At 39.2% G+C, this 27,109-nt stretch overlaps 1 protein-coding gene and 1 long non-coding RNA gene across 3 annotated transcripts in view; both read left to right on the forward strand.

Annotated features, from left to right (window-relative positions):
* Positions 1-27,109, forward strand: part of LOC115183155 (high mobility group protein HMGI-C) — a 133,083-nt gene that overhangs the window by 20,216 nt on the left and 85,758 nt on the right. For both annotated transcript variants that reach the window (XM_029744480.1, XM_029744481.1), the window contains exon 3: positions 11,112-11,162. In XM_029744480.1, coding sequence (XP_029600340.1) covers positions 11,112-11,162 — 51 coding nt within the window. The remainder of the gene's footprint in view (positions 1-11,111; positions 11,163-27,109) is intronic.
* Positions 11,587-12,034, forward strand: LOC115183156 (uncharacterized). Its single transcript, XR_003873974.1, has 3 exons — positions 11,587-11,610; positions 11,785-11,803; positions 11,988-12,034. It is a non-coding gene; the product is annotated as an uncharacterized LOC115183156 (long non-coding RNA).

A 27,109-nucleotide genomic window follows, 5' to 3' on the forward strand; every position in this document is an offset into this window, starting at 1 on the left:
AAAGCATTGTGCCTTGTTAATTATGGCCTTAGGATTGGTTAAGATTCTGGCCTATCCAAAGCATTGTGCCGTGTTAATTATGGCCTTAGTGGTTTAAACGTGTTGTAACATGATCCTATCAGATCCCCACACATGATGTATGTAGGTACTAGTTGACTGGCACAGCCCTGAATATGTGGAAACTTGTCTTGTATCCCCAAGTTATTCATTCAATCATTCCAGTCATTAACATTGTATTATAATCAGGCTCCAAGGCCACCCAGAGTTGTGGAGATTAGTGTGATTATCCCTTCCTCTGTCTAGATGACAAGATATATATGTAGATATAGATATATATAGATATATATATAGATATAGATATATATGTAGATATAGATATATATGTAGATATAGATATAGATATATATGTAGATATAGATATAGATATATATGTAGATATAGCTATATATGTAGATATAGATGTAGATATAGATATATATGTAGATATAGATATAGATATATATGTAGATATAGATATATATGTAGATATAGATATATATGTAGATATAGATATATATATAGATATAGATATACACTGCTCAAAAAAATAAAGGGAACACTTAAACAACACATCCTAGATCTGAATGAATGAAATAATCTTATTAAATACTTTTTTCTTTACATAGTTGAATGTGCTGACAACAAAAATCACACAAAAATAATCAATGGAAATCCAATTTATCAACCCATGGAGGTCTGGATTTGGAGTCACACTCAAAATTAAAGTGGAAAACCACACTACAGGCTGATCCAACTTTGATGTAATGTCCTTAAAAGAAGTCAAAATGAGGCTCAGTAGTGTGTGTGGCCTCCACGTGCCTGTATGACCTCCCTACAACGCCTGGGCATGCTCCTGATGAGGTGGCGATGGTCTCCTGAGGGATCTCCTCCCAGACCTGGACTAAAGCATCCGCCAACTCCTGGACAGTCTGTGGTGCAACGTGGCGTTGGTGGATGGAGCAAGACATGATGTCCCAGATGTGCTCAATTAGATTCAGGTCTGGGGAACAGGCGGGCCAGTCCATAGCATCAATGCCTTCCTCTTGAAGGAACTGCTGACACACTCCAGTCACATGAGGTCTAGCATTGTCTTGCATTAGGAGGAACCCAGGGCCAACCGCACCAGCATATGGTCTCACAAGGGGTCTGAGGATCTCATCTCGGTACCTAATGGCAGTCAGGCTACCTCTGGCGAGCACATGGAGGGCTGTGCGGCCCCCCAAAGAAATGCCACCCCACACCATGACTGACCCACCGCCAAACCGGTCATGCTGGAGGATGTTGCAGGCAGCAGAACGTTCTCCACGGTGTCTCCAGACTCTGTCACGTCTGTCACATGTGCTCAGTGTGAACCTGCTTTCATCTGTGAAGAGCACAGGGCGCCAGTGGCAAATTTGCCAAGCTTGGTGTTCTCTGGCAAATGCCAAACGTCCTTCACGGTGTTGGGCTGTAAGCACAACCCCCACCTGTGGACGTCGGGCCCTCATACCACCCTCATGGAGTCAGTTTCTGACCGTTTGAGCAGATACATGCACATTTGTGGCCTGCTGGAGGTCATTTTGCAGGGCTCTGGCAATGCTCCTCCTGCTCCTCCTTGCACAAAGGCGGAGGTAGCGGTCCTGCTGCTGGGTTGTTGCCCTCCTACGGCCTCCTCCACGTCTCCTGATGTACTGCCTGTCTCCTGGTAGCACCTCCATGCTCCGGACACTACGCTGACAGACACAGCAAACCTTCTTGCCACAGCTCGCATTGATGTGCCATCCTGGATGAGCTGCACTACCTGAGCCACTTGTGTGGGTTGTAGACTCCGTCTCATGCTACCACTAGAGTAAACGCACCGCCAGCATTCAAAAGTGACCAAAACATCAGCCAGGAAGCATAGGAACTGAGAAGTGGTCTGTGGTCACCACCTGCAGAACCACTCCTTTATTGGGGGTGTCTTGCTAATTGCCTATAATTTCCACCTGTTGTCTATTCCATTTGCACAACAGCATGTGAAATTTATTGTCAATCAGTGTTGCTTCCTAAGTGGACAGTTTGATTTCACAGAAGTGTGATTGACTTGGAGTTACATTGTGTTGTTTAAGTGTTCCCTTTATTTTTTTGAGCAGTGTATATGTAGATATAGATATATCTGTAGATATAGATATAGATACAGATATAGATATATATGTAGATATAGATATAGATGTAGATATAGATATATATGTATATATATATAGATATATATGTAGAGATATAGATACATATATATATGTAGATATAGATATATATGTAGATATAGATATATATATATAGATATAGATATATATGTAGATATAGATGTAGATATAGATATAGATATATATGTAGATATAGATATATATATATATATATATATATAGATATAGATATATATGTAGATATATGTAGATATAGATATATATATATAGATCTAGATATATATTTAGATATAGATATATAAGTAGATGTAGATATAGATATATATGTAGATATATATGTAGATATAGATATATATGTAGATATATATATATATATATAGATAATGTTTATATTTAGGTGCTGGTAATGTTTATATTTAGTTGCTGGTAATGTTTATATTTAGGTGCTGGTAATATTTATATTTAGGTAATGTTTATATTTAGTTGCTGGTAATGTTTATATTTAGTTGATGGTAATGTTTATATTTAGGTGCTGGTAATGTTTATATTTAGTTGATGGTAATGTTTATATTTAGGTGCTGGTAATGTTTATATTTAGTTGATGGTAATGTTTATATTTAGGTGCTGGTAATGTTTATATTTAGGTAATGTTTATATTTAGTTGCTGGTAATGTTTATATTTAGGTGCTGGTAATGTTTATATTTAGTTGCTGGTAATGTTTATATTTAGGTGCTGGTAATGTTTATATTTAGTTGCTGGTAATGTTTATATTTAGGTGCTGGTAATGTTTATATTTAGTTGCTGGTAATGTTTATATTTCGGTGTTGGTAATGTTTATATTTAGTTGCTGGTAATGTTTATATTTAGGTGTTGGTAATGTTTATATTTAGGTGCTGGTAATGTTTATATTTAGGTGATGGTAATGTTTATATTTAGGTGATGGTAATGTTTATATTTAGGTGCTGGTAATGTTTATATTTAGGTGATGGTAATGTTTATATTTAGTTGATGGTAATGTTTATATTTAGGTAATGTTTATATTTAGTTGATGGTAATGTTTATATTTAGGTGCTGGTAATGTTTATATTTAGTTGATGGTAATGTTTATATTTAGTTGCTGGTAATGTTTATATTTAGGTAATGTTTATATTTAGTTGCTGGTAATGTTTATATTTAGTTGCTGGTAATGTTTATATTTAGTTGCTGGTAATGTTTATATTTAGATGTTGGTAATGTTTATATTTAGTTGCTGATAATGTTTATATTTAGGTGCTGGTAATGTTTATATTTAGTTGCTGGTAATGTTTATATTTAGATGTTGGTAATGTTTATATTTAGTTGCTGATAATGTTTATATTTAGGTAATGTTTATATTTAGTTGCTGGTAATGTTTATATTTAGTTGCTGGTAATGTTTATATTTAGGTGTTGGTAATGTTTATATTTAGTTGTTGGTAATGTTTATATTTAGGTGCTGGTAATGTTTATATTTAGGTGCTGGTAATGTTTATATTTCGGTGTTGGTAATGTTTATATTTAGTTGCTGGTAATGTTTATATTTCGGTGTTGGTAATGTTTATATTTAGGTGCTGGTAATGATTACAATACCAAGTTGTCTCACAATACGACAGAAGGCTGTTAACCAGTCAAGTTGTCTAACAATACGACAGAAGGCTGTTAACCAGTCAAGTTGTCTAACAATACGACAGAAGGCTGTTAACCAGTCAAGTTGTCTAACAATACGACAGAAGACTGCTAACCAGTCAAGTTGTCTAACAATACGACAGAAGGCTGTTAACCAGTCAAGTTGTCTAACAATACGACAGAAGACTGTTAACCAGTCAAGTTGTCTAACAATACGACAGAAGGCTGTTAACCAGTCAAGTTGTCTAACAATACGACAGAAGGCTGTTAACCAGTCAAGTTGTCTAACAATACGACAGAAGGCTGTTAACCAGTCAAGTTGTCTAACAATACGACAGAAGACTGTTAACCAGTCAAGCTGTCTAACAATACGACAGAAGACTGTTAACCAGTCAAGTTGTCTGACAATACGACAGAAGACTGTTAACCAGTCAAGTTGTCTCACAATACGACAGAAGGCTGTTAACCAGTCAAGTTGTCTAACAATACGATAGGCTGTTAACCAGTCAAGTTATCTAACAATACGACAGAAGACTGTTAACCAGTCAAGTTGTCTAACAATACGACAGAAGGCTGTTAACCAGTCAAGTTGTCTAACAATACGACAGAAGGCTGTTAACCAGTCAAGTTGTCTGACAATACGACAGAAGACTGTTAACCAGTCAAGTTGTCTAACAATACGACAGAAGACTGTTAACCAGTCAAGTTGTCTGACAATACGACAGAAGACTGTTAACCAGTCAAGTTGTCTCACAATACGACAGAAGGCTGTTAACCAGTCAAGTTGTCTAACAATACGATAGGCTGTTAACCAGTCAAGTTATCTAACAATACGACAGAAGACTGTTAACCAGTCAAGTTGTCTAACAATACGACAGAAGACTGTACATTAACCAGTCAAGTTGTCTCACAATACGACAGAAGACTGTACATTAACCAGTCAAGTTGTCTAACAATACGATAGAAGGCTGTTAACCAGTCAAGTTGTCTCACAATACGACAGAAGACTGTTAACCAGTGAAGTTGTCTAACAATACGACAGAAGACTGTTAACCAGTCAAGTTATCTAACAATACGACAGGTTGTTAACCAGTCAAGTTGTCTAACAATACGACAGAAGACTGTTAACCAGTCAAGTTGTCTAACAATACGACAGAAGGCTGTTAACCAGTCAAGTTGTCTAACAATACGACAGAAGGCTGTTAACCAGTCAAGTTGTCTAACAATACGACAGAAGGCTGTTAACCAGTCAAGTTGTCTAACAATACGACAGAAGACTGTTAACCAGTCAAGTTGTCTAACAATACGACAGAAGACTGTTAACCAGTCAAGTTGTCTGACAATACGACAGAAGACTGTTAACCAGTCAAGTTGTCTCACAATACGACAGAAGGCTGTTAACCAGTCAAGTTGTCTAACAATACGATAGGCTGTTAACCAGTCAAGTTATCTAACAATACGACAGAAGACTGTTAACCAGTCAAGTTGTCTAACAATACGACAGAAGGCTGTTAACCAGTCAAGTTGTCTAACAATACGACAGAAGGCTGTTAACCAGTCAAGTTGTCTGACAATACGACAGAAGACTGTTAACCAGTCAAGTTGTCTAACAATACGACAGAAGACTGTTAACCAGTCAAGTTGTCTGACAATACGACAGAAGACTGTTAACCAGTCAAGTTGTCTCACAATACGACAGAAGGCTGTTAACCAGTCAAGTTGTCTAACAATACGATAGGCTGTTAACCAGTGAAGTTATCTAACAATACGACAGAAGACTGTTAACCAGTCAAGTTGTCTAACAATACGACAGAAGGCTGTTAACCAGTCAAGTTGTCTAACAATACGACAGAAGGCTGTTAACCAGTCAAGTTGTCTAACAATACGACAGAAGACTGTTAACCAGTCAAGTTGTCTAACAATACGACAGAAGACTGTTAACCAGTCAAGTTGTCTAACAATACGACAGAAGGCTGTTAACCAGTCAAGTTGTCTAACAATACGACAGAAGGCTGTTAACCAGTCAAGTTGTCTAACAATACGACAGAAGGCTGTTAACCAGTCAAGTTGTCTCACAATACGACAGAAGGCTGTTAACCAGTCAAGTTGTCTAACAATACGACAGAAGACTGTTAACCAGTCAAGTTGTCTAACAATACGACAGAAGACTGTTAACCAGTCAAGTTGTCTAACAATACGACAGAAGACTGTTAACCAGTCAAGTTGTCTAACAATACGACAGAAGACTGTACATTAACCAGTCAAGTTGTCTCACAATACGACAGAAGACTGTACATTAACCAGTCAAGTTGTCTAACAATACGATAGAAGGCTGTTAACCAGTCAAGTTGTCTCACAATACGACAGAAGACTGTTAACCAGTCAAGTTGTCTAACAATACGACAGAAGACTGTTAACCAGTCAAGTTATCTAACAATACGACAGGTTGTTAACCAGTCAAGTTGTCTAACAATACGACAGAAGACTGTTAACCAGTCAAGTTGTCTAACAATACGACAGAAGACTGTTAACCAGTCAAGTTGTCTAACAATACGACAGAAGGCTGTTAACCAGTCAAGTTGTCTAGCAATACGACAGAAGACTGTTAACCAGTCAAGTTGTCTAACAATACGACAGGTTGTTAACCAGTCAAGTTGTCTAACAATACGACAGAAGGCTGTTAACCAGTCAAGTTGTCTAGCAATACGACAGAAGACTGTTAACCAGTCAAGTTGTCTAACAATACGACAGGTTGTTAACCAGTCAAGTTGTCTCACAATACGACAGAAGACTGTTTACCAGTCAAGTTGTCTAACAATACGACAGAAGGCTGTTAACCAGTCAAGTTGTCTCACAATACGACAGAAGACTGTTAACCAGTCAAGTTGTCTAGCAATACGACAGAAGACTGTTAACCAGTCAAGTTGTCTCACAATACGACAGGTTGTTAACCAGTCAAGTTGTCTAACAATACGACAGAAGGCTGTTAACCAGTCAAGTTGTCTAACAATACGACAGAAGACTGTTAACCAGTCAAGTTGTCTAACAATACGACAGGTTGTTAACCAGTCAAGTTGTCTAACAATACGACAGAAGACTGTTAACCCGTCAAGTTGTCTAACAATACGAGAGAAGACTGTTAACCAGTCAAGTTGTCTAACAATACGACAGGTTGTTAACCAGTCAAGTTGTCTAACAATACGACAGAAGACTGTTAACCAGTCAAGTTGTCTAACAATACGACAGAAGGCTGTTAACAAGTCAAGTTGTCTAACAATACGACAGAAGGCTGAACTTGTTGGGGCTAGGGGGCAGTATTTACACGGCCGGATAAAAAACGTACCCGATTTAATCTGGTTACTAATCCTACCCAGTAACTATAATATGCATATACTTATTATATATGGATAGAAAACACCCTAAAGTTTCTAAAACTGTTTGAATGGTGTCTGTGAGTATAACAGAACTCCTATGGCAGGCAAAAACCTGAGAAGGTTTCATGCAGGAAGTGGCCTGTCTGACAAGGTGTTGTTGTTCTTGCTTCTGTTTATTGAAGAGTCAGGATCTTAGCTGTAACGTGACAATTCCTACAGCTCCAATAGGCTCTCAGAGCCCGGGAAAAACCTGAACGATGACGAGGCAGCCTCAGGCTGAAACACATTATCGCCTTTTCCAAGTGGCCCATCAGAGGACAATGGAATTAGGCGCGTGCCCGATTCGACCCCGTGCAGTATTTTCCTTCGGCTGTTTAGCTAATTGCAGATTCCCGGTCGGAATATTATCACTTTTTTACGAGAATAATGGCATAAAAATTGATTTTAAACAGCGGTTGACATGCTTCGAAGTACGGTAATGGAATATTTAGACATTTTTTGTCACGTTATGCGCCATGTGCGCGACCGTGATTTACCATTCTGATAGTGTCTAGAACGCACGAACAAAACGTCGCTGATGGAACATAACTATGGATTATTTGGGACCAAACCTACATTTGTTATTGAAGTAGAAGACCTGGGAGTGCATTCTGACGAAGAACAGGAAAGGTAAGACCATTTTTCTTATAGGAAATGTGATTTTGGTGAAGGCTAAACTGGGTGGGTGTCTAAATAGCTAGCCCGTGATGCCGGGCTATCTACTCAGAATATTGCAAAATGTGCTTCATCCGAAAAGCTATTTTAAAATCGGACATATCGAGTGCATAGAGGAGTAATGTATCTATAATTCTTAAAATAATTGTTATGCTTTTTGTGAACGTTTATCGTGAGTAATTTAGTAAATTGTTAGTAAATTCCCCGGAAGTTTGCGGGGGGTATGCTTTTTCTGAACGTCACATGCTAATGTAAAAAGCTGGTTTTTGATATCTCGTCTGTGTGTCTGTCTGGGGGCATCTCGTCTGTGTGTCTGTCTGGGGGCATCTCGTCTGTGTGTCTGTCTGGGGGCATCTCGTCTGTGTGTCTGTCTGGGGGCATCTCGTCTGTGTGTCTGTCTGGGGACATCTCGTCTGTGTGTCTGTCTGGGGGCATCTCGTCTGTGTGTCTGTCTGGGGGCATCTCGTCTGTGTGTCTGTCTGGGAGCATCTCGTCTGTGTGTCTGTCTGGGGGCATCTCGTCTGTGTGTCTGTCTGGGGGCATCTCGTCTGTGTGTCTGTCTGGGGGCATCTCGTCTGTGTGTCTGTCTGGGAGCATCTCGTCTGTGTGTCTGTCTGGGGGCATCTCGTCTGTGTGTCTGTCTGCAGCACACCATGGGAATAAGGGTGGAATGTAGAAAATTTGAGCTCGTCTACAGACACAGGTTGAAAACGTCCCTGAGGAGAAAATGTCAACATAAATGTGTTATTGTGAGAATCATCATCTCACTAGCTTTTAGTCCTTTAGGCTTGTTGGTTTGTTGAGATGTAGTTGGCTCTAGTCTGTGCTTTGACGTTTGTTGACTGATAGGCTAGTAACCTCCAGAGCAGTAGGGGTAGTAGTGGGGATGTTTGGCAGATAAGGGTGTGTGTGTGTTTGGCAGATAAGAGATCATCTCAGCAGAGAGATGAGGCTGTGAGACGAGCCACCTGCAGAGGGGATCTCTCTGAGACAGGGGAGGACTGGTCATAGGGCAGTAAGAGTTGATGGCCCATCTTTAGCCTGGTGGGCCTGTCTGAATTGGAGTTTTTGCACAAAATTATCATTATTTGGCTGATAATGGAGGCCTTCAAGGGAAATTGCGTTGACCATTCATCAATGCCTTTCCTGATAAGTACAACATAGCATAGTTTTCCACCCAGTCATCACTACACTCAGGTTGACTCAGTTAACATCACAAAGCCACACTATATTTACCGTGCATTCCTGTTTGGTTGGGTAAGGGATACCTAGGCTAGAATTCCCCTGGAACCTGGGACAGGGCTCTTGGCTCTCTGGTGGAGGAGGAGGAGGTGGAGGAGGTGGAGGAGGAGGAGGGAGGAGGAGGAGGGGGAGGTAGAGGTGGAGGAGGAGGAAGAGGTGGAAGAGGAGGAGGAAGAGGAGGTGGAAGAGGAGGATGTAGAGGAGGAGGTGGAGGTGGAAGAGGAGGAGGAAGAGGAGGAGGTGGAGGTGGAAGAGGAGGAGGAAGAGGGGGAGGTGGAGGAGGAGGAGGAAGAGGAGGAGGAAGAGGAGGAGGAGGGGGAGGTGGAGGAGGAGGAGGAGGAAGAGGAGGAGGAGGGGGAGGAGGAGGAAGAGGAGGAGGTGGAGGAGGGAGGAGGAGGAGGTGGAGGAGGAGGAGGAGGAGGAGGAAGAGGAGGAGGAAGAGGAGGTGGAAGAGGAGGATGTAGAGGAGGAGGTGGAAGAGGAGGAGGAAGAGGTGGAAGAAGAGGAGGAAGTAGAGGAGGACGTGGAGGTGGAAGAGGAGGAGGAAGAGGAGGATGTAGAGGAGGAGGGGGAGGAGGAGGAGGAGGATGTAGAGGAGGAGGTGGGGGAGGAGGAGGAGGATGTAGAGGAGGAGGTGGGGGAGGAGGAGGTAGAGGAAAAAGATAATGAGAAGAAAGAAGAAGAAAAAGAGGAGGCAGTCACAGAGGCATGAGAAGAAGAAGCCGTATAGCTCTACCGTCTGAGACAATTATCAAATAAAATGTTATTGGTCGCGTACACATATTTGCCAGATTTTATCGCAGGTGCAGTGATAACCCAACTACATGGAACCCAAAAGAGTTCTACCTGGAACCAAAAAGGGTTCTCCTGTGGGGGACAGTGGAAGAACCCTTTTTTCTAAGAGTGTAGTTTTGACCAGGGCCCATAGTGGACTGATTACAGTGAAGCTGTTAGTGTTAGGATGAGCTCAAAGACTGGAACAAGATCTAACTTCCTGTCTGACATACCTGCTTATCTTGCTGCTACTCCTCTGATATAGAGCATGGTAGGAGGGAGGGAGGGAGGGAGGGAGGGAGGGGAGGGAGGGAGGGAGGGAGGGAGGGGGAGGGAGGGAGGGAAGGCTGGGAGGGAGGGAGGGCTGGGGGAGGGAGGGGAGGGAGGGAGGGAGGGAGGAAAGGGTTCTACATAGAACCCAAAAGGGTTCTCCTATGGGGAGAGCCAAAGAACCGTTCTGGAAGCCTTTTTTCTAACAGTGTATAACTGATTGTAAGTAGCTCTGGATAAGAGTATCTGCTACATTTCAAAGATGTCAAATGTCATGGTAATGTATTTGTTTTATCTGTTATCCCTGCAGGGGGATAAATAAATAACAACTATCATATATGAGATATATTTCTATATATATTTCTAGATTTATTTCTTGATATATTTCTATATATATTTCTAGATTTATTTCTATATATATTTCTAGATTTATTTCTTGATATATTTCTATATATATTTCTAGATTTATTTCTATATATATTTCTAGATTTATTTCTATATATATTTCTAGATTTATTTATTGATATATTTCTATATATATTTCTAGATTTATTTCTATATATATTTCTAGATTTATTTCTCGATATATTTCTATGTATATTTCTAGATTTATTTCTTGATATATTTCTATATATATTTCTAGATTTATTTCTTGATATATTTCTAGATATTTTTCTTGATATATTTCTATGTATATTTCTAGATTTATTTCTTGATATATTTCTAGATATTTTTCTTGATATATTTCTATGTATATTTCTTGATATTTTTCTATATATATATATATTTCTACATATATTTCTAGATATTTTTCTAGATTTATTTCTGAAATGTTTCTAGATGTATTTTCTATATGTTGTGTCTAATGACGAATCTTGTGTTTGCTTTGCAGAAAGCCCTGGCCTCTGGAGAGAAGAGACCTAGAGGCAGACCCAGGAAATGGGTGAGTCACCTTTGACTCCATTCCACCAAACACTGAATGTGTGTGTGTGTGTGTGCGTGCGTGTGTGTGTGCGTGTATGCACATGCATGCTCGTATATGGAAATCTCAACACGACACAAACAAACTCCCCCACAAGGCGTTTTAAACCAGATACACATTTAAAATGATATAACGTGTCAGCTGTTAAGGTGCTTCTGAGTCATTTGAGCTCAGAGATGGAGGTATCAGGGTGGATATATTTAGATTAAAGGGTATGTTAGAGGTATCAGGGTGGATATATTTAGATTAAAGGGTATGTTAGAGGTATCAGGGTGGATATATTTAGATTAAAGGGTATGATAGAGGTATCAGGGTGGATATATTTAGATTAAAGGGTATGATAGAGGTATCAGGGTGGATATATTTAGATTAAAGGGTATGACAGAGGTATCAGGGTGGATATATTTAGGTTAAAGGGTATGTTAGAGGTATCAGGGTGGATATATTTAGATTAAAGGATATGTTAGAGGTATCAGGGTGGATATATTTAGGTTAAAGGGTATGTTAGAGGTATCAGGGTGGATATATTTAGGTTAAAGGGTATGATAGAGGAATCAGGGTGGATATATTTAGATATATTTAGGTTAAAGGGTATGTTAGAGGTATCAGTGTGGATATATTTAGATATATTTAGGTTAAAGGGTATGATAGAGGAATCAGGGTGGATATATTTAGATATATTTAGGTTAAAGGGTATGTTAGAGGTATCAGGGTGGATATATTTAGATTAAAGGGTATGACAGAGGTATCAGGGTGGATATATTTAGATTAAAGGATATGTTAGAGGTATCAGGGTGGATATATTTAGATTAAAGGGTATGTTAGAGGTATCAGGGTGGATATATTTAGGTTAAAGGGTATGTTAGAGGTATCAGGGTGGATATATTTAGATTAAAGGGTATGATAGAGGTATCAGGGTGGATATATTTAGATTAAAGGGTATGTTAGAGGTATCAGGGTGGATATATTTAGATTAAAGGGTATGATAGAGGTATCAGGGTGGATATATTTAGGTTAAAGGGTATGTTAGAGGTATCAGGGTGGATATATTTAGATTAAAGGGTATGTTAGAGGTATCAGGGTGGATATATTTAGGTTAAAGGGTATGTTAGAGGTATCAGGGTGGATATATTAGATTAAAGGGTATGATAGAGGTATCAGGGTGGATATATTTAGATTAAAGGGTATGATAGAGGTATCAGGGTGGATATATTTAGGTTAAAGGGTATGTTAGAGGTATCAGGGTGGATATATTTAGGTTAAAGGGTATGATAGAGGTATCAGGGTGGATATATTTAGATTAAAGGGTATGTTAGAGGTATCAGGGTGGATATATTTAGATTAAAGGGTATGACAGAGGTATCAGGGTGGATATATTTAGATTAAAGGATATGTTAGAGGTATCAGGGTGGATATATTTAGATTAAAGGGTATGTTAGAGGTATCAGGGTGGATATATTTAGGTTAAAGGGTATGTTAGAGGTATCAGGGTGGATATATTTAGATTAAAGGGTATGATAGAGGTATCAGGGTGGATATATTTAGATTAAAGGGTATGTTAGAGGTATCAGGGTGGATATATTTAGGTTAAAGGGTATGTTAGAGGTATCAGGGTGGATATATTTAGGTTAAAGGATATGATAGAGGTATCAGGGTGGATATATTTAGGTTAAAGGATATGATAGAGGTATCAGTGTGGATATATTTAGATTAAAGGGTATGTTAGAGGTATCAGGGTGGATATATTTAGGTTAAAGGGTATGTTAGAGGTTTCAGGGTGGATATATTTAGATTAAAGGGTATGATAGAGGTATCAGGGTGGATATATTTAGATTAAAGGGTATGATAGAGGTATCAGGGTGGATATATTTAGGTTAAAGGGTATGTTAGAGGTATCAGGGTGGATATATTTAGGTTAAAGGGTATGATAGAGGTATCAGGGTGGATATATTTAGGTTAAAGGGTATGTTAGAGGTATCAGTGTGGATATATTTAGATTAAAGGGTATGTTAGAGGTATCAGGGTGGATATATTTAGGTTAAAGGGTATGTTAGAGGTATCAGGGTGGATATATTTAGGTTAAAGGGTATGTTAGAGGTATCAGGGTGGATATATTTAGATTAAAGGGTATGATAGAGGTATCAGGGTGGATATATTTAGATTAAAGGGTATGTTAGAGGTATCAGGGTGGATATATTTAGGTTAAAGGGTATGTTAGAGGTATCAGGGTGGATATATTTAGGTTAAAGGGTATGTTAGAGGTATCAGGGTGGATATATTTAGGTTAAAGGGTATGTTAGAGGTATTAGGGTGGATATATTTAGATTAAAGGATATGTTAGAGGTATCAGGGTGGATATATTTAGGTTAAAGGATATGTTAGAGGTATCAGGGTGGATATATTTAGATTAAAGGGTATGTTAGAGGTATCAGGGTGGATATATTTAGATTAAATGGTATGTTAGAGGTATCAGGGTGGATATATTTAGGTTAAAGGGTATGTTAGAGGTATCAGGGTGGATATATTTAGATTAAAGGGTATGTTAGAGGTATCAGGGTGGATATATTTAGGTTAAAGGGTATGTTAGAGGTATCAGGGTGGATATATTTAGGTTAAAGGGTATGTTAGAGGTATCAGGGTGGATATATTTAGATTAAAGGGTATGTTAGAGGTATCAGGGTGGATATATTTAGATTAAAGGATATGTTAGAGGTATCAGGGTGGATATATTTAGATTAAAGGGTATGTTAGAGGTATCAGGGTGGATATATTTAGGTTAAAGGGTATGTTAGAGGTATCAGGGTGGATATATTTAGATTAAAGGGTATGATAGAGGTATCAGGGTGGATATATTTAGATTAAAGGGTATGTTAGAGGTATCAGGGTGGATATATTTAGGTTAAAGGGTATGTTAGAGGTATCAGGGTGGATATATTTAGGTTAAAGGATATGATAGAGGTATCAGGGTGGATATATTTAGGTTAAAGGATATGATAGAGGTATCAGTGTGGATATATTTAGATTAAAGGGTATGTTAGAGGTATCAGGGTGGATATATTTAGGTTAAAGGGATGTAGAGGTTTCAGGGTGGATATATTTAGATTTAAAGGTAGATAGAGGTATCAGGGTGGATATATTTAGATTAAAGGGTATGATAGAGGGTATCAGGGTGGATATAGTTAGGTTAAAGGGTATGTTTAGAGGTATCAGGGTGGATTATTAGGTTAAAGGGTATGATAGAGGTATCAGGGTGGATATATTTAGGTTAAAGGGTATGTTAGAGGTATCAGGGTGGATATATTTAGGTTAAAGGATATGTTAGAGGTATCAGGGTGGATATATTTAGGTTAAAGGATATGTTAGAGGTATCAGGGTGGATATATTTAGATTAAAGGATATGATAGAGGTATCAGGGTGGATATATTTAGGTTAAGGGGTATGTTAGAGGTATCCAGGGTGGATATATTTAGGTTAAAGGTATGTTAGAGGTTATCAGTGTGGATATATTTAGATTAAAGGGTATAGTTAGAGGTATCAGGGTGGATATATTTAGGTTAAAGGGGTATGTTAGAGGTATCAGGGTGGATATATTTAGGTTAAAGGGTATGTTAGAGGGTATCAGGTGGATATTTAGATTAAAGGGTTATGATAGAGGTATCAGGGTGGATATATTTAGATTAAAGGGTATGTTAGAGGTATCAGGGTGGATATATTTAGGTTAAAGGGTATGTTAGAGGTATCAGGGTGATATATTTAGGTTTAAAGGGTATGTTAGAGGTATCAGGGTGGATATTTAGGTTAAAGGGTATGTTAGAGGTATTAGGGTGGATATATTTAGATTAAAGGATATGTTAGAGGTATCAGGGTTGGATATATTTAGGTTAAGGATATGTTAGAGTATCAGGGTGGATATATTTAGATTAAAGGGTATGTTAGAGGTATCAGGGTGGATATATTTAGATTAAATGGTATGTTAGAGGTATCAGGGTGGATATATTTAGGTTAAAGGGTATGTTAGAGGTATCAGGGTGGATATATTTAGATTAAAGGGTATGTTAGAGGTATCAGGGTGGATATATTTAGGTTAAAGGGTATGTTAGAGGTATCAGGGTGGATATATTTAGGTTAAAGGGTATGTTAGAGGTATCAGGGTGGATATATTTAGATTAAAGGGTATGTTAGAGGTATCAGGGTGGATATATTTAGATTAAAGGATATGTTAGAGGTTTCAGGGTGGATATATTTAGATTAAAGGGTATGTTAGAGGTTTCAGGGTGGATATATTTAGGTTAAAGGATATGATAGAGGTATCAGTGTGGATATATTTAGATTAAAGGGTATGTTAGAGGTATCAGGGTGGATATATTTAGGTTAAAGGGTATGTTAGAGGTATCAGGGTGGATATATTTAGGTTAAAGGGTATGTTAGAGGTATCAGTGTGGATATATTTAGATTAAAGGGTATGTTAGAGGTATCAGTGTGGATATATTTAGGTTAAAGGGTATGTTAGAGGTATCAGGGTGGATATATTTAGGTTAAAGGGTATGTTAGAGGTATCAGGGTGGATATATTTAGATTAAAGGGTATGATAGAGGGATCAGGGTGGATATATTTAGATTAAAGGGTATGATAGAGGTATCAGGGTGGATATATTTAGATTAAAGGGTATGTTAGAGGTATCAGGGTGGATATATTTAGGTTAAAGGGTATGTTAGAGGTATCAGGGTGGATATATTTAGATTAAAGGGTATGATAGAGGTATCAGGGTGGATATATTTAGATTAAAGGGTATGTTAGAGGTATCAGGGTGGATATATTTAGATTAAAGGATATGTTAGAGGTATCAGGGTGGATATATTTAGGTTAAAGGGTATGATAGAGGTATCAGGGTGGATATATTTAGGTTAAAGGGTATGTTAGAGGTATCAGGGTGGATATATTTAGGTTAAAGGGTATGTTAGAGGTATCAGGGTGGATATATTTAGGTTAAAGGGTATGTTAGAGGTATCAGTGTGGATATATTTAGGTTAAAGGGTATGTTAGAGGTATCAGGGTGGATATATTTAGGTAAAGGGTATGTTAGAGGTATCAGTGTGGATATATTTAGATTAAAGGTATGTTAGAGGTATCAGTGTGGATATATTTAGGTTAAAGGGTATGTTAGAGGTATCAGGGTGGATTATATTTAGGTTAAAGGGTATGTTAGAGGTATCAGGGTGGATATATTTAGATTAAAGGGTAGATAGAGGGATTCAGGGTGGATTATATTTAGATTAAAGGGTATGATAGAGGTATCAGGGTGGATATATTTAGATTAAAGGGTATGTTAGAGTATCAGGGTGGATATATTTAGGTTAAAGGGTATGTTAGAGGTATCAGGTGGATAAATTAGATTAAAGGGTATGATAGAGGTATCAGGGTGGATATATTTAGATTAAAGGGTATGTTAGAGGTATCAGGGTGGATATATTTAGATTAAAGGATATGTTAGAGGTATCAGGGTGGATATATTTAGGTTAAAGGGTATGATAGAGGTATCAGGGTGGATATATTTAGGTTAAAGGGTATGTTAGAGGTATCAGGGTGGATATATTTAGGTTAAAGGGTATGTTAGAGGTATCAGGGTGGATATATTTAGGTTAAAGGGTATGTTAGAGGTATCAGTGTGGATATATTTAGGTTAAAGGGTATGTTAGAGGTATCAGGGTGGATATATTTAGGTTAAAGGGTATGTTAGAGGTATCAGGGTGGATATATTTAGATTAAAGGGTATGTTAGAGGTATCAGGGTGGATATATTTAGGTTAAAGGGTATGTTAGAGGTATCAGGGTGGATATATTTAGATTAAAGGGTATGTTAGAGGTATCAGGGTGGATATATTAGATTAAAGGGTATGTTAGAGGTATCAGGGTGGATATATTTAGATTAAAGGGTATGTTAGAGGTATCAGGGTGGATATATTTAGGTTAAAGGGTATGATAGAGGTATCAGGGTGGATATATTTAGATTAAAGGGTATGATAGAGGTATCAGGGTGGATATATTTAGATTTAAAGGGTATGCTTAGAGGTATCAGGGGGTATATTTAGGTATAAAGGGTATGTTAGAGGTATCAGGGTGGCTATATTTAGATTAAAGGGTATGTTAGAGGTATCAGGGTGGATATATTTAGATTAAAGGGTATGTTAGAGGTATCAGGGTGGATATATTTAGATTAAAGGGTATGTTAGAGGTATCAGGGTGGATATATTTAGATTAAAGGGTATGTTAGAGGTATCAGGGTGGATATATTTAGATTTAAAGGGTATGTTAGAGTATCAGGGTGGATATCTTTAGATTAAAGGGTATGTTAGACGTATCAGGGTGGATATATTTAGGATTAAAGGGTATGTTAGAGGTATTCAGGGTGGATATATTTAGGTTAAAGGGTATGTTAGAGGTATCAGGGTGGATATTTATTTAGATTAAAGGGTATGATAGAGGTATCAGGGTGGATATATTTAGGTTAAAGGGTATGTTAGAGGTATCAGGGTGGATATATTTAGATTAAAGGGTATGTTAGAGGTATCAGGGTGGATATATTTAGGTTAAAGGGTATGTTAGAGGTATCAGGGTGGATATATTTAGATTAAAGGGTATGTTAGAGGTATCAGGGTGGATATATTTAGGTTAAAGGGTATGTTAGAGGTATCAGGGTGGATAGAGATGTCAGGCTGTAGAGAGAGGGCCTGAGTGAAGGAGAGCGATGGAAGCTTTCTGAACACTCGGCGCTGCGTCCCAAATGTTACCCTGTTACCTTCATAGTGCGCGACTCTTGACCAGAGCCCTGTGTGGAATAGGGTGTCATTTGGGATATATCCCTTCTATCAGCGGCTGTGGTCAGGCTGGATACCTGCCTGCCCTCCTGCCTGTAGTCCCCGTCAGAGCAGCTAGCCACTAAATCAGTTGGTCAACTCCCCGCTCCAGGCTGTCACTGAACCCTTGGACTGAACTGATAAAGCAGATAGAGGTATTGCTAGATTTCCTTTGTACTGGGGCCTGCAAGGGCCAGGTACACACACACCTACGCACTTACGCACCTACAGTACACACACACACACACACACACACACACACACACACACACACACACACACACACACACACACACACACACACACACACACACACACACACACACACCCCAGTGAGGTCCAGGTACACCTACCTACCTCATCCACCCACACGTTGGCCGCGATGGCACCGAAACAACGTCAGTCAGGATCTCTGGCACAACTACAGTCAGAAGCACATTATCCTGGCTGTGGCTCAAATGGCACCCTATTCCCTATATGACCATAGGGCCCTGGTCAACAGTAGGGGCCTATTCCATATATGACCATAGGGCCCTGGTCAACAGTAGGGCCCTACATAGGAATTAGCATGCCATTGGGGAAGCGCTTGTGTTTTTCAGAGCAGATTGTGTACTCTGGTTGGTTATGTCATGGTTTGACATGGACTTGACTTAGAAACACACAGCAGAAGTTAAAGGGGTGACTTGGGTTCAGGGAGAGGAGAGGAGAGGAGAGGAGAAGAGAGGAGAGGAGAGGAGAGGAGAGGAGAGGAGAAGAGAGGAGAGGAGAAGAGAGGAGAGGAGAAGAGAGGAGAAGAGAGGAGAGGAGAAGAGAGGAGAGGAGAAGAGAGGAGAAGAGAGGAGAGGAGAGGATAAGAGAGGAGAGGAGAAGAGAGGAGAAGAGAGGAGAGGAGAAGAGATGAGAGGAGAGGAGAAGAGAGGAGAAGAGAGGAGAGGAGAAGAGATGAGAGGAGAGGAGAAGAGAGGAGAAGAGAGGAGAGGAGAAGAGATGAGAGGAGAGGAGAAGAGAGGAGAAGAGAGGAGAGGAGAGGAGAGGAGAGGAGAGGAGAAGAGATGAGAGGAGTGGGGGACTTGGATTCAGGAAGACATGACTCACTACTGCAGTCAGTATATGAAGGAAGGCCACCACATAAAAAGACCCAACACATCCTTTCACTGTAAATCCTGAATGAACCAGAGAATAATGCACTAAACTGACTTAGTGAATGAACCAGAGAATAATGTACTAAACTGACTTAGTGAATGAACCAGAGAATAATGCACTAAACTGACTTAGTGAATGAACCAGAGAATAATGTACTAAACTGACTTAGTGAATGAACCAGAGAATAATGCACTAAACTGACTTAGTGAATGAACCAGAGAATAATGCACTAAACTGACTTAGTGAATGAACCAGAGAATAATGCACTAAACTGACTTAGTAAATGAACCAGAGAATAATGTATTAAACTGACTTAGTGAATGAACCAGAGAATAATGTACTAAACTGACTTAGTGAATGAACCAGAGAATAATGTATAAAACTGACTTAGTAAATGAACCAACAACTAGCAGCATGTGAATGAGAGGCATAGGTTTGGATGAGAGACAGAGAGAGAAAGGGGGCAGATGTGGAGAGAGAGAGAGAGAGAGAGATGGAGGGGAGGGAAGGGAAGGGAGAGAGAGCGATATAGAGAGGAGGTAGGATGTGGAGAGAAAGAGGGAGGGAGAGAGAGGGAGGGTGAGGTGTGGAGAGAGAGAGAGAAAGAAATATGGAAGGGAGAGAGAGAGGAGGTGGGATGTGGAGAGAGAGAGAGAGGTGGGAGGTGTGGAGAGAGAGACTGCTTGGGAAGCCATCTCTAAAGAGACCTGCCTGTGCTCTGAGTAGCCCTGTGTAGCTCTATGTAGCTCTGTGTAGCCCTGTGTAGCCATGTGTAGCTCTATGTAGCCCTGTGTAGCGCTGTGCAGCTCTGTGTAGCCCTGTGTAGCTCTGTGTAGCTCTATGTAGCCCTGTGTAGCGCTGTGTAGCTCTATGTAGCTCCGTGTAGCTCTGTGTAGCCCTGTGTAGCTCTGTGTAGCCCTGTGTAGCTTTATGTAGCTCTGTGTAGCCCTATGTAGCTCTGTGTAGCTCTGTGTAGTAGAGAACGACCGATAATCCTCCAAGCCGATATATCGGGCCAGTATTGACCTTTTCTAGTCTGTCGGCTGTCGGCCCTTCTCTGTTTATGTCCCTCTACATAGCAAAGCTGCTGCTATGCCAGCCACCACTCACCGCCTGAGCCACGAGCACTGCACTGCCCAGGAATGTCCAGCTGGGAAAATCAGCAGCAGCAAGCTAGCTAATTCTCCAACAGAAAGATGAAGTATTGAGAAATGGATGAATTGACGCAGTGACCAAAATCGAACTACTTTTGCAAATAATAGTTTAATTAATTCACTAAAAATAAGGCTTGTGACGATGTGCCCGGAGATGCATGGAATAAGCAAGCTAGCTAAGCAGATAGCTATGTGACCTGTTAGCAAAGATTACGATAACTTACCCTTTCATCTGTGGTGTTAGCTAGCTAGCTATATTAGCTACTATGCTAGCTAGCTGGCTAGATAAACATGGTGTTAAGATATCAGATAGGAGCTAATAGCCAATGTAGTTAGCTAACGTTACCTGGTTATCATTTTGAACATGCACCATGTTCAGCAATACTCATAGTAGCATAGTAGCAGTGAACAGCAGCAAGTGATATGAGCGATGGAGACAGATGTGAGGAGATGTGAAAGGGAGCGTAGTTAAAGCCTTGCTCTATCCAATCGTAGCAGTAGGATCAAGTTAGTTATTAGTTATTAGGCTATTATTAGTTATTAGGCTATTAGATTTATTAGGCTATTATTAGTTATTAGGCTATTATTAGTTATTAGGCTATTAGAGTTATTAGGCTATTATTAGTTATTAGGCTATTAGATTTATTAGGCTATTATTAGTTATTAGTTATTAGTTATTAGACTATTGTTAGTTATTATGCTATTATTAGTTATTAGTTATTAGACTATTATTAGTTATTAGGCTATTATTAGTTATTATGCTATTATTAGTTATTAGTTATTAGACTATTATTAGTTATTAGGCTATTATTAGTTATTAGTTATTAGACTATTATTAGTTATTAGGCTATTATTAGTTATTAGTTATTAGACTATTATTAGTTATTAGTTATTAGTTATTAGACTATTATTAGTTATTAGACTATTATTAGTTATTAGTTATTAGTTATTGGGCTATTATTAGTTATTAGGCTATTAGAGTTATTAGGCTATTATTAGTTATTAGGCTATTATTAGTTATTAGACTATTATTAGTTATTAGGCTATTATTAGTTATTAGGCTATTAGATTTATTAGTTATTAGGCTATTATTAGTTATTAGTTATTAGACTATTATTAGTTATTATGCTATTATTAGTTATTAGTTATTAGACTATTATTAGTTATTAGGCTATTATTAGTTATTAGTTATTAGACTATTATTAGTTATTAGTCTATTATTAGTTATTAGACTATTATTAGTTATTAGGCTATTAGAGTTATTAGGCTATTATTAGTTATTAGGCTATTATTAGTTATTAGACTATTATTAGTTATTAGGCTATTATTAGTTATTAGTTATTAGACTATTATTAGTTATTAGACTATTATTAGTTATTAGTTATTAGGCTATTATTAGTTATTAGGCTATTATTAGTTATTAGGCAATTAGAGTTATTAGACTATTATTAGTTATTAGACTATTATTAGTTATTAGGCTATTATTAGTTATTAGGCTATTAGAGTTATTAGGCTATTATTAGTTATTAGACTATTATTAGTTATTAGACTATTATTAGTTATTAGACTATTATTAGTTATTAGGCTATTAGAGTTATTAGGCTATTATTAGTTATTAGGCTATTAGAGTTATTAGACTATTATTAGTTATTAGACTATTATTAGTTATTAGACTATTATTAGTTATTAGGCTATTATTAGTTATTAGACTATTATTAGTTATTAGGCTATTATTAGTTATTAGTTATTAGTTATTAGACTATTATTAGTTATTAGGCTATTATTAGTTATTAGTTATTAGGCTATTATTAGTTATTAGGCTATTATTAGTTATTATGCTATTATTAGTTATTAGTTATTAGTTATTAGACTATTATTAGTTATTAGGCTATTATTAGTTATTAGTTATTAGGCTATTATTAGTTATTATGCTATTATTAGTTATTAGTTATTAGACTATTATTAGTTATTAGGCTATTATTAGTTATTAGTTATTAGACTATTATTAGTTATTAGTTATTAGGCTATTATTAGTTATTATGCTATTGTTAGTTATTAGTTATTAGACTATTATTAGTTATTAGGCTATTAGAGTTATTAGACTATTATTAGTTATTAGGCTATTATTAGTTATTAGACTATTATTAGTTATTAGGCTATTATTAGTTATTAGTTATTAGTTATTAGACTATTATTAGTTATTAGGCTATTATTAGTTATTAGTTATTAGGCTATTATTAGTTATTATGCTATTATTAGTTATTAGTTATTAGACTATTATTAGTTATTAGGCTATTATTAGTTATTAGTTATTAGACTATTATTAGTTATTGGTCTATTATTAGTTATTAGACTATTATTAGTTATTAGGCTATTAGAGTTATTAGACTATTAGAGTTATTAGGCTATTAGAGTTATTAGGCTATTAGAGTTATTAGACTATTATTAGTTATTAGGCTATTATTAGTTATTAGTTATTAGTTATTAGGCTATTATTAGTTATTAGGCTATTAGAGTTATTAGACTATTATTAGTTATTAGGCTATTATTAGTTATTAGTTATTAGGCTATTATTAGTTATTAGGCTATTATTAGTTATTAGTTATTAGACTATTATTAGTTATTAGTCTATTATTAGTTATTAGACTATTATTAGTTATTAGTTATTAGACTATTATTAGTTATTGGTCTATTATTAGTTATTAGACTATTATTAGTTATTAGGCTATTAGAGTTATTAGGCTATTATTAGTTATTAGGCTATTAGAGTTATTAGGCTATTAGAGTTATTAGGCTATTATTAGTTATTAGGCTATTATTAGTTATTAGACTATTATTAGTTATTAGGCTATTATTAGTTATTAGTTATTAGTTATTAGGCTGTTATTAGTTATTAGGCTATTATTAGTTATTAGTTATTAGGCTATTATTAGTTATTAGTTATTAGACTATTATTAGTTATTAGGCTATTATTAGTTATTAGTTATTAGACTATTATTAGTTATTAGGCTATTATTAGTTATTAGGCTATTATTAGTTATTAGTTATTAGGCTATTATTAGTTATTAGGCTATTATTAGTTATTAGGCTATTAGAGTTATTAGACTATTATTAGTTATTAGTTATTAGGTTATTATTAGTTATTAGGCTATTATTAGTTATTAGGCTATTAGAGTTATTAGGCTATTAGAGTTATTAGGCTATTATTAGTTATTAGGCTATTAGAGTTATTAGGCTATTATTAGTTATTAGGCTATTAGATTTATTAGGCTATTAGAGTTATTAGGCTATTAGAGTTATTAGGCTATTATTAGTTATTAGGCTATTATTAGTTATTAGGCTGTTATTAGTTATTAGGCTATTATTAGTTATTAGGCTGTTATCAGTTATTAGGCTATTAGATTTATTAGGCTGTTATTAGTTATTAGGCTATTATTAGTTATTAGGCTATTAGAGTTATTAGGCTATTAGAGTTATTAGGCTATTATTAGTTATTAGACTATTAGTTATTTGGCTATTAGTTGGACTGGGCGATATGGCCAAAATTTCATATCACAGTATTTGAAAACATTTTGATGGTATATACAGTATTTGACAGAATTGAGTGTTTTTGAATAATACAGGTTTTAAATGTGCTTTATGAGTTGACCCTTGGGTGGCATCACATACATTCTGGGATTTCAATGGTTCTTTCTCCATTCTGGTTGTTTCATACTATTATGGGCTCAGGTCAACAGTAGTGCACTACATGGGGAATAGAGGGACATTTGGAAAGCAGCCTTAGTTAGGACAGACATGAGGCTCCGCTGCTGACTCCTAACCCAGTTGGCGTGGCTGGTAGCGAGCTAGTCAACATCTCCTGGGACACTGGTAGGAATGAATTGTCCTCCTCTTCTCCTCTCCTCCTCTCCTCTCCTCTCCTCCTGATAAGAACACGTCTGAGACCTTGGGAAGTCCAGAGGGAGAAGCATGTTGACAAAACAGGGAGGGAGATATGCTTTCCTCTCCACCTCTCCTACCCTGCCCTCCCTTTACCTCTCCTCCTCTCCCCCCCTTCCCTCTCCTTCTCCTCCCCTGCCTTCTTCTCCTACCTCCTCTCCTCACTTTCCCTCTCCCGACTCCTCCCTTGCCCTCTCCTCTCTCCTCCTCTCCCCTCCCCTCCCCTCCTCTCCCTCTCCTCCTCTGCCCTCTCCTCCCCTGCCCTCTCCTCTCTCCTCCCCTCCCCTCCCCTCCTCTCCTCCCCTGCCCTCTCTCCTCCCCTCCTCTCTTCTCCCTCTCCTCCCCTGCCCTCTCCTCTCTACCCTCCTCTCTTTTCCCACTCCTCCCCTGCTCTCCCCTCCTCTCCCTCTCCTCCCCTGCCTTCTCCTCTACCTCCTCTCCTCACCTTCCCTCTCCCTCTCCTCCCTTGCCCTCTCCTCTCTCCTCCTCTCCCCTCCTCTCCTCTCCTCTCCTCTACCGCTCTTCCCCTGCCCTCTCCTCTCTCCTCCTCTCCCCTCCCCTCCTCTCGCTCTCCTCCCCTGCCCTCTCCTCCCCTGCCCTCTCCTCTCTCCTCCTCTCCCCTCCCTTCCTCTCCCCTCCTCTCCTCTCCTCTCCCTCTCCTCCCCTGCTCTCCTCTCCTCTACCTCTCCTCCCCTGCCCCCTCCTCTCCTCCCCTGCCCTCTCCTCTCTCCTCCTCTCCCCTCCCCTCCTCTCCTCCCCTGCCCTTTCCTCCTCTCCCTTCCCCTCCTCTCTTCCCCTGCCCAATCCCCTCCTCTCCTCTCCTGCCCTCTCCTCCCCTGCCCTCTCCTCTCTCCTCCCCTGCCCTCTCCTCTCTCCTCCCCTGCCCTATCCTCTCTCCTCCCCGGCTCTCTCCTCTCCTCTCTTCCCCTGCCCTCTCCTCTCTCCTCCCCTGCCCTCTCCTCTCTCCTCCCCTGCCCTATCCTCTCTCCTCCCCGGCTCTCTCCTCTCCTCTCTTCCCCTGCCCTCTCCTCTCTCCTCCCCTGCCCTCTCCTCTCTCCTCCTCTTCTATTCTGTTGTTGTGTTCTGGAGTGGGTGTCTGTTAACTGTAGGTTGTATACTTCGTCACCATTTTCCCCAGGGGAGAAAAATACCTGATGGAGAGAAAACAGCTGCTGCACTTTGTCTGTTATCAAGGTCATCCTCCATTCCTGCTCTTCCTCTCTTCTTCTGTTTACCCGTTTCTCTTGTCTCTGCTGTTGTCCGTCAGATCTGGGAGGTTGGGACAGCAGTTCAGTCTCTGCTGTTGTCCATCAGATCTGGGAGGTAGGGACAGCAGTTCAGTCTCTGCTGTTGTCCGTCAGATCTGGGAGGTTGGGACAGCAGTTCAGTCTCTGCTGTTGTCCATCATATCTGGGAGGTAGGGACAGCAGTCCAGTCTCTGCTGTTGTCCGTCAGATCTGGGAGGTTGGGACAGCAGTTCAGTCTCTGCTGTTGTCCATCAGATCTGGGAGGTTGGGACAGCAGTTCAGTCTCTGCTGTTGTCCGTCAGATCTGGGAGGTAGGGACAGCAGTTCAGTCTCTGCTGTTGTCCATCAGATCTTGGAGGTTGGGACAGCAGTTCAGTCTCTGCTGTTGTCCATCAGATCTGGGAGGTAGGGACAGCAGTTCAGTCTCTGCTGTTGTCCATCAGATCTTGGAGGTTGGGACAGCAGTTCAGTCTCTGCTGTTGTCCATCAGATCTGGGAGGTAGGGACAGCAGTTCAGTCTCTGCTGTTGTCCATCAGATCTGGGAGGTAGGGACAGCAGTTCAGTCTCTGCTGTTGTCCATCAGATCTTGGAGTTTGGGACAGCAGTTCAGTCTCTGCTGTTGTCCATCAGATCTGGGAGGTTGGGACAGCAGTTCAGTCTCTGCTGTTGTCCATCAGATCTGGGAGGATGGGACAGCAGTTCAGTCTCTGCTGTTGTCCATCAGATCTGGGAGGTTGGGACAGCAGTTCAGTCTCTGCTGTTGTCCATCAGATCTGGGAGGATGGGACAGCAGTTCAGTCTCTGCTGTTGTCCATCAGATCTGGGAGGTAGGGACAGCAGTTCAGTCTCTGCTGTTGTCCATCAGATCTGGGAGGTAGGGACAGCAGTTCAGTCTCTGCTGTTGTCCATCAGATCTGGGAGGTAGGGACAGCAGTTCAGTGCTGCAATACGTTGGGACTGTTTCATTGTAACCATTTGTATGGAGACATATATATATATACAGCTCACAGCTCTTGCATGCAAATACTTCTGGGGTTTGTTTCCATGGCGCGGGTTAGCAGTACTTCTGGGGTTTGTTTCCATGGCGCGGGTTAGCAGTACTTCTGGGGTGTGTTTCCATGGCGCGGGGTTAGCAGTACTTCTGGGGTGTGTTTCCATGGCGGCGGGTTAGCAGTACTTCTGGGGTGTGTTTCCATGGCTGCGGGTTAGCAGTACTTCTGTGGGTTTGTTTCCATGGCGCGGGTTAGCAGTACTTCTTGGGGGTTTGTTTCCATAGCGCGGGTTATCAGTAATCTTACTGTTCTGGGGTGTGTTTCCATGGCGCGGGTTAGCAGTACTTCTGGGGGGTGGTTTCCATGGCGCGGGTTAGCAGTTACTTCTGGGGGTGTTTCCATGGCGCGGGTTAGCAGTACTTACTGGGGTGTGTTTCCATGGCGCGGGTTAGCAGTACTTCTGGGGGTGTGTTTCCATGGCGCGGGTTAGCAGTACTTCTGGGGTGTGTTTCCATGGCGCGGTTAGCAGTACTTCTGGGGTGTGTTTCCATGGCGCGGGTTTAGCAGTACTTCTGGGGT

The sequence above is a fragment of the Salmo trutta genome, unplaced genomic scaffold (assembly GCF_901001165.1).
Source record: "Salmo trutta unplaced genomic scaffold, fSalTru1.1, whole genome shotgun sequence".
In the NCBI taxonomy this organism is placed as follows: domain Eukaryota; kingdom Metazoa; phylum Chordata; class Actinopteri; order Salmoniformes; family Salmonidae; genus Salmo; species Salmo trutta.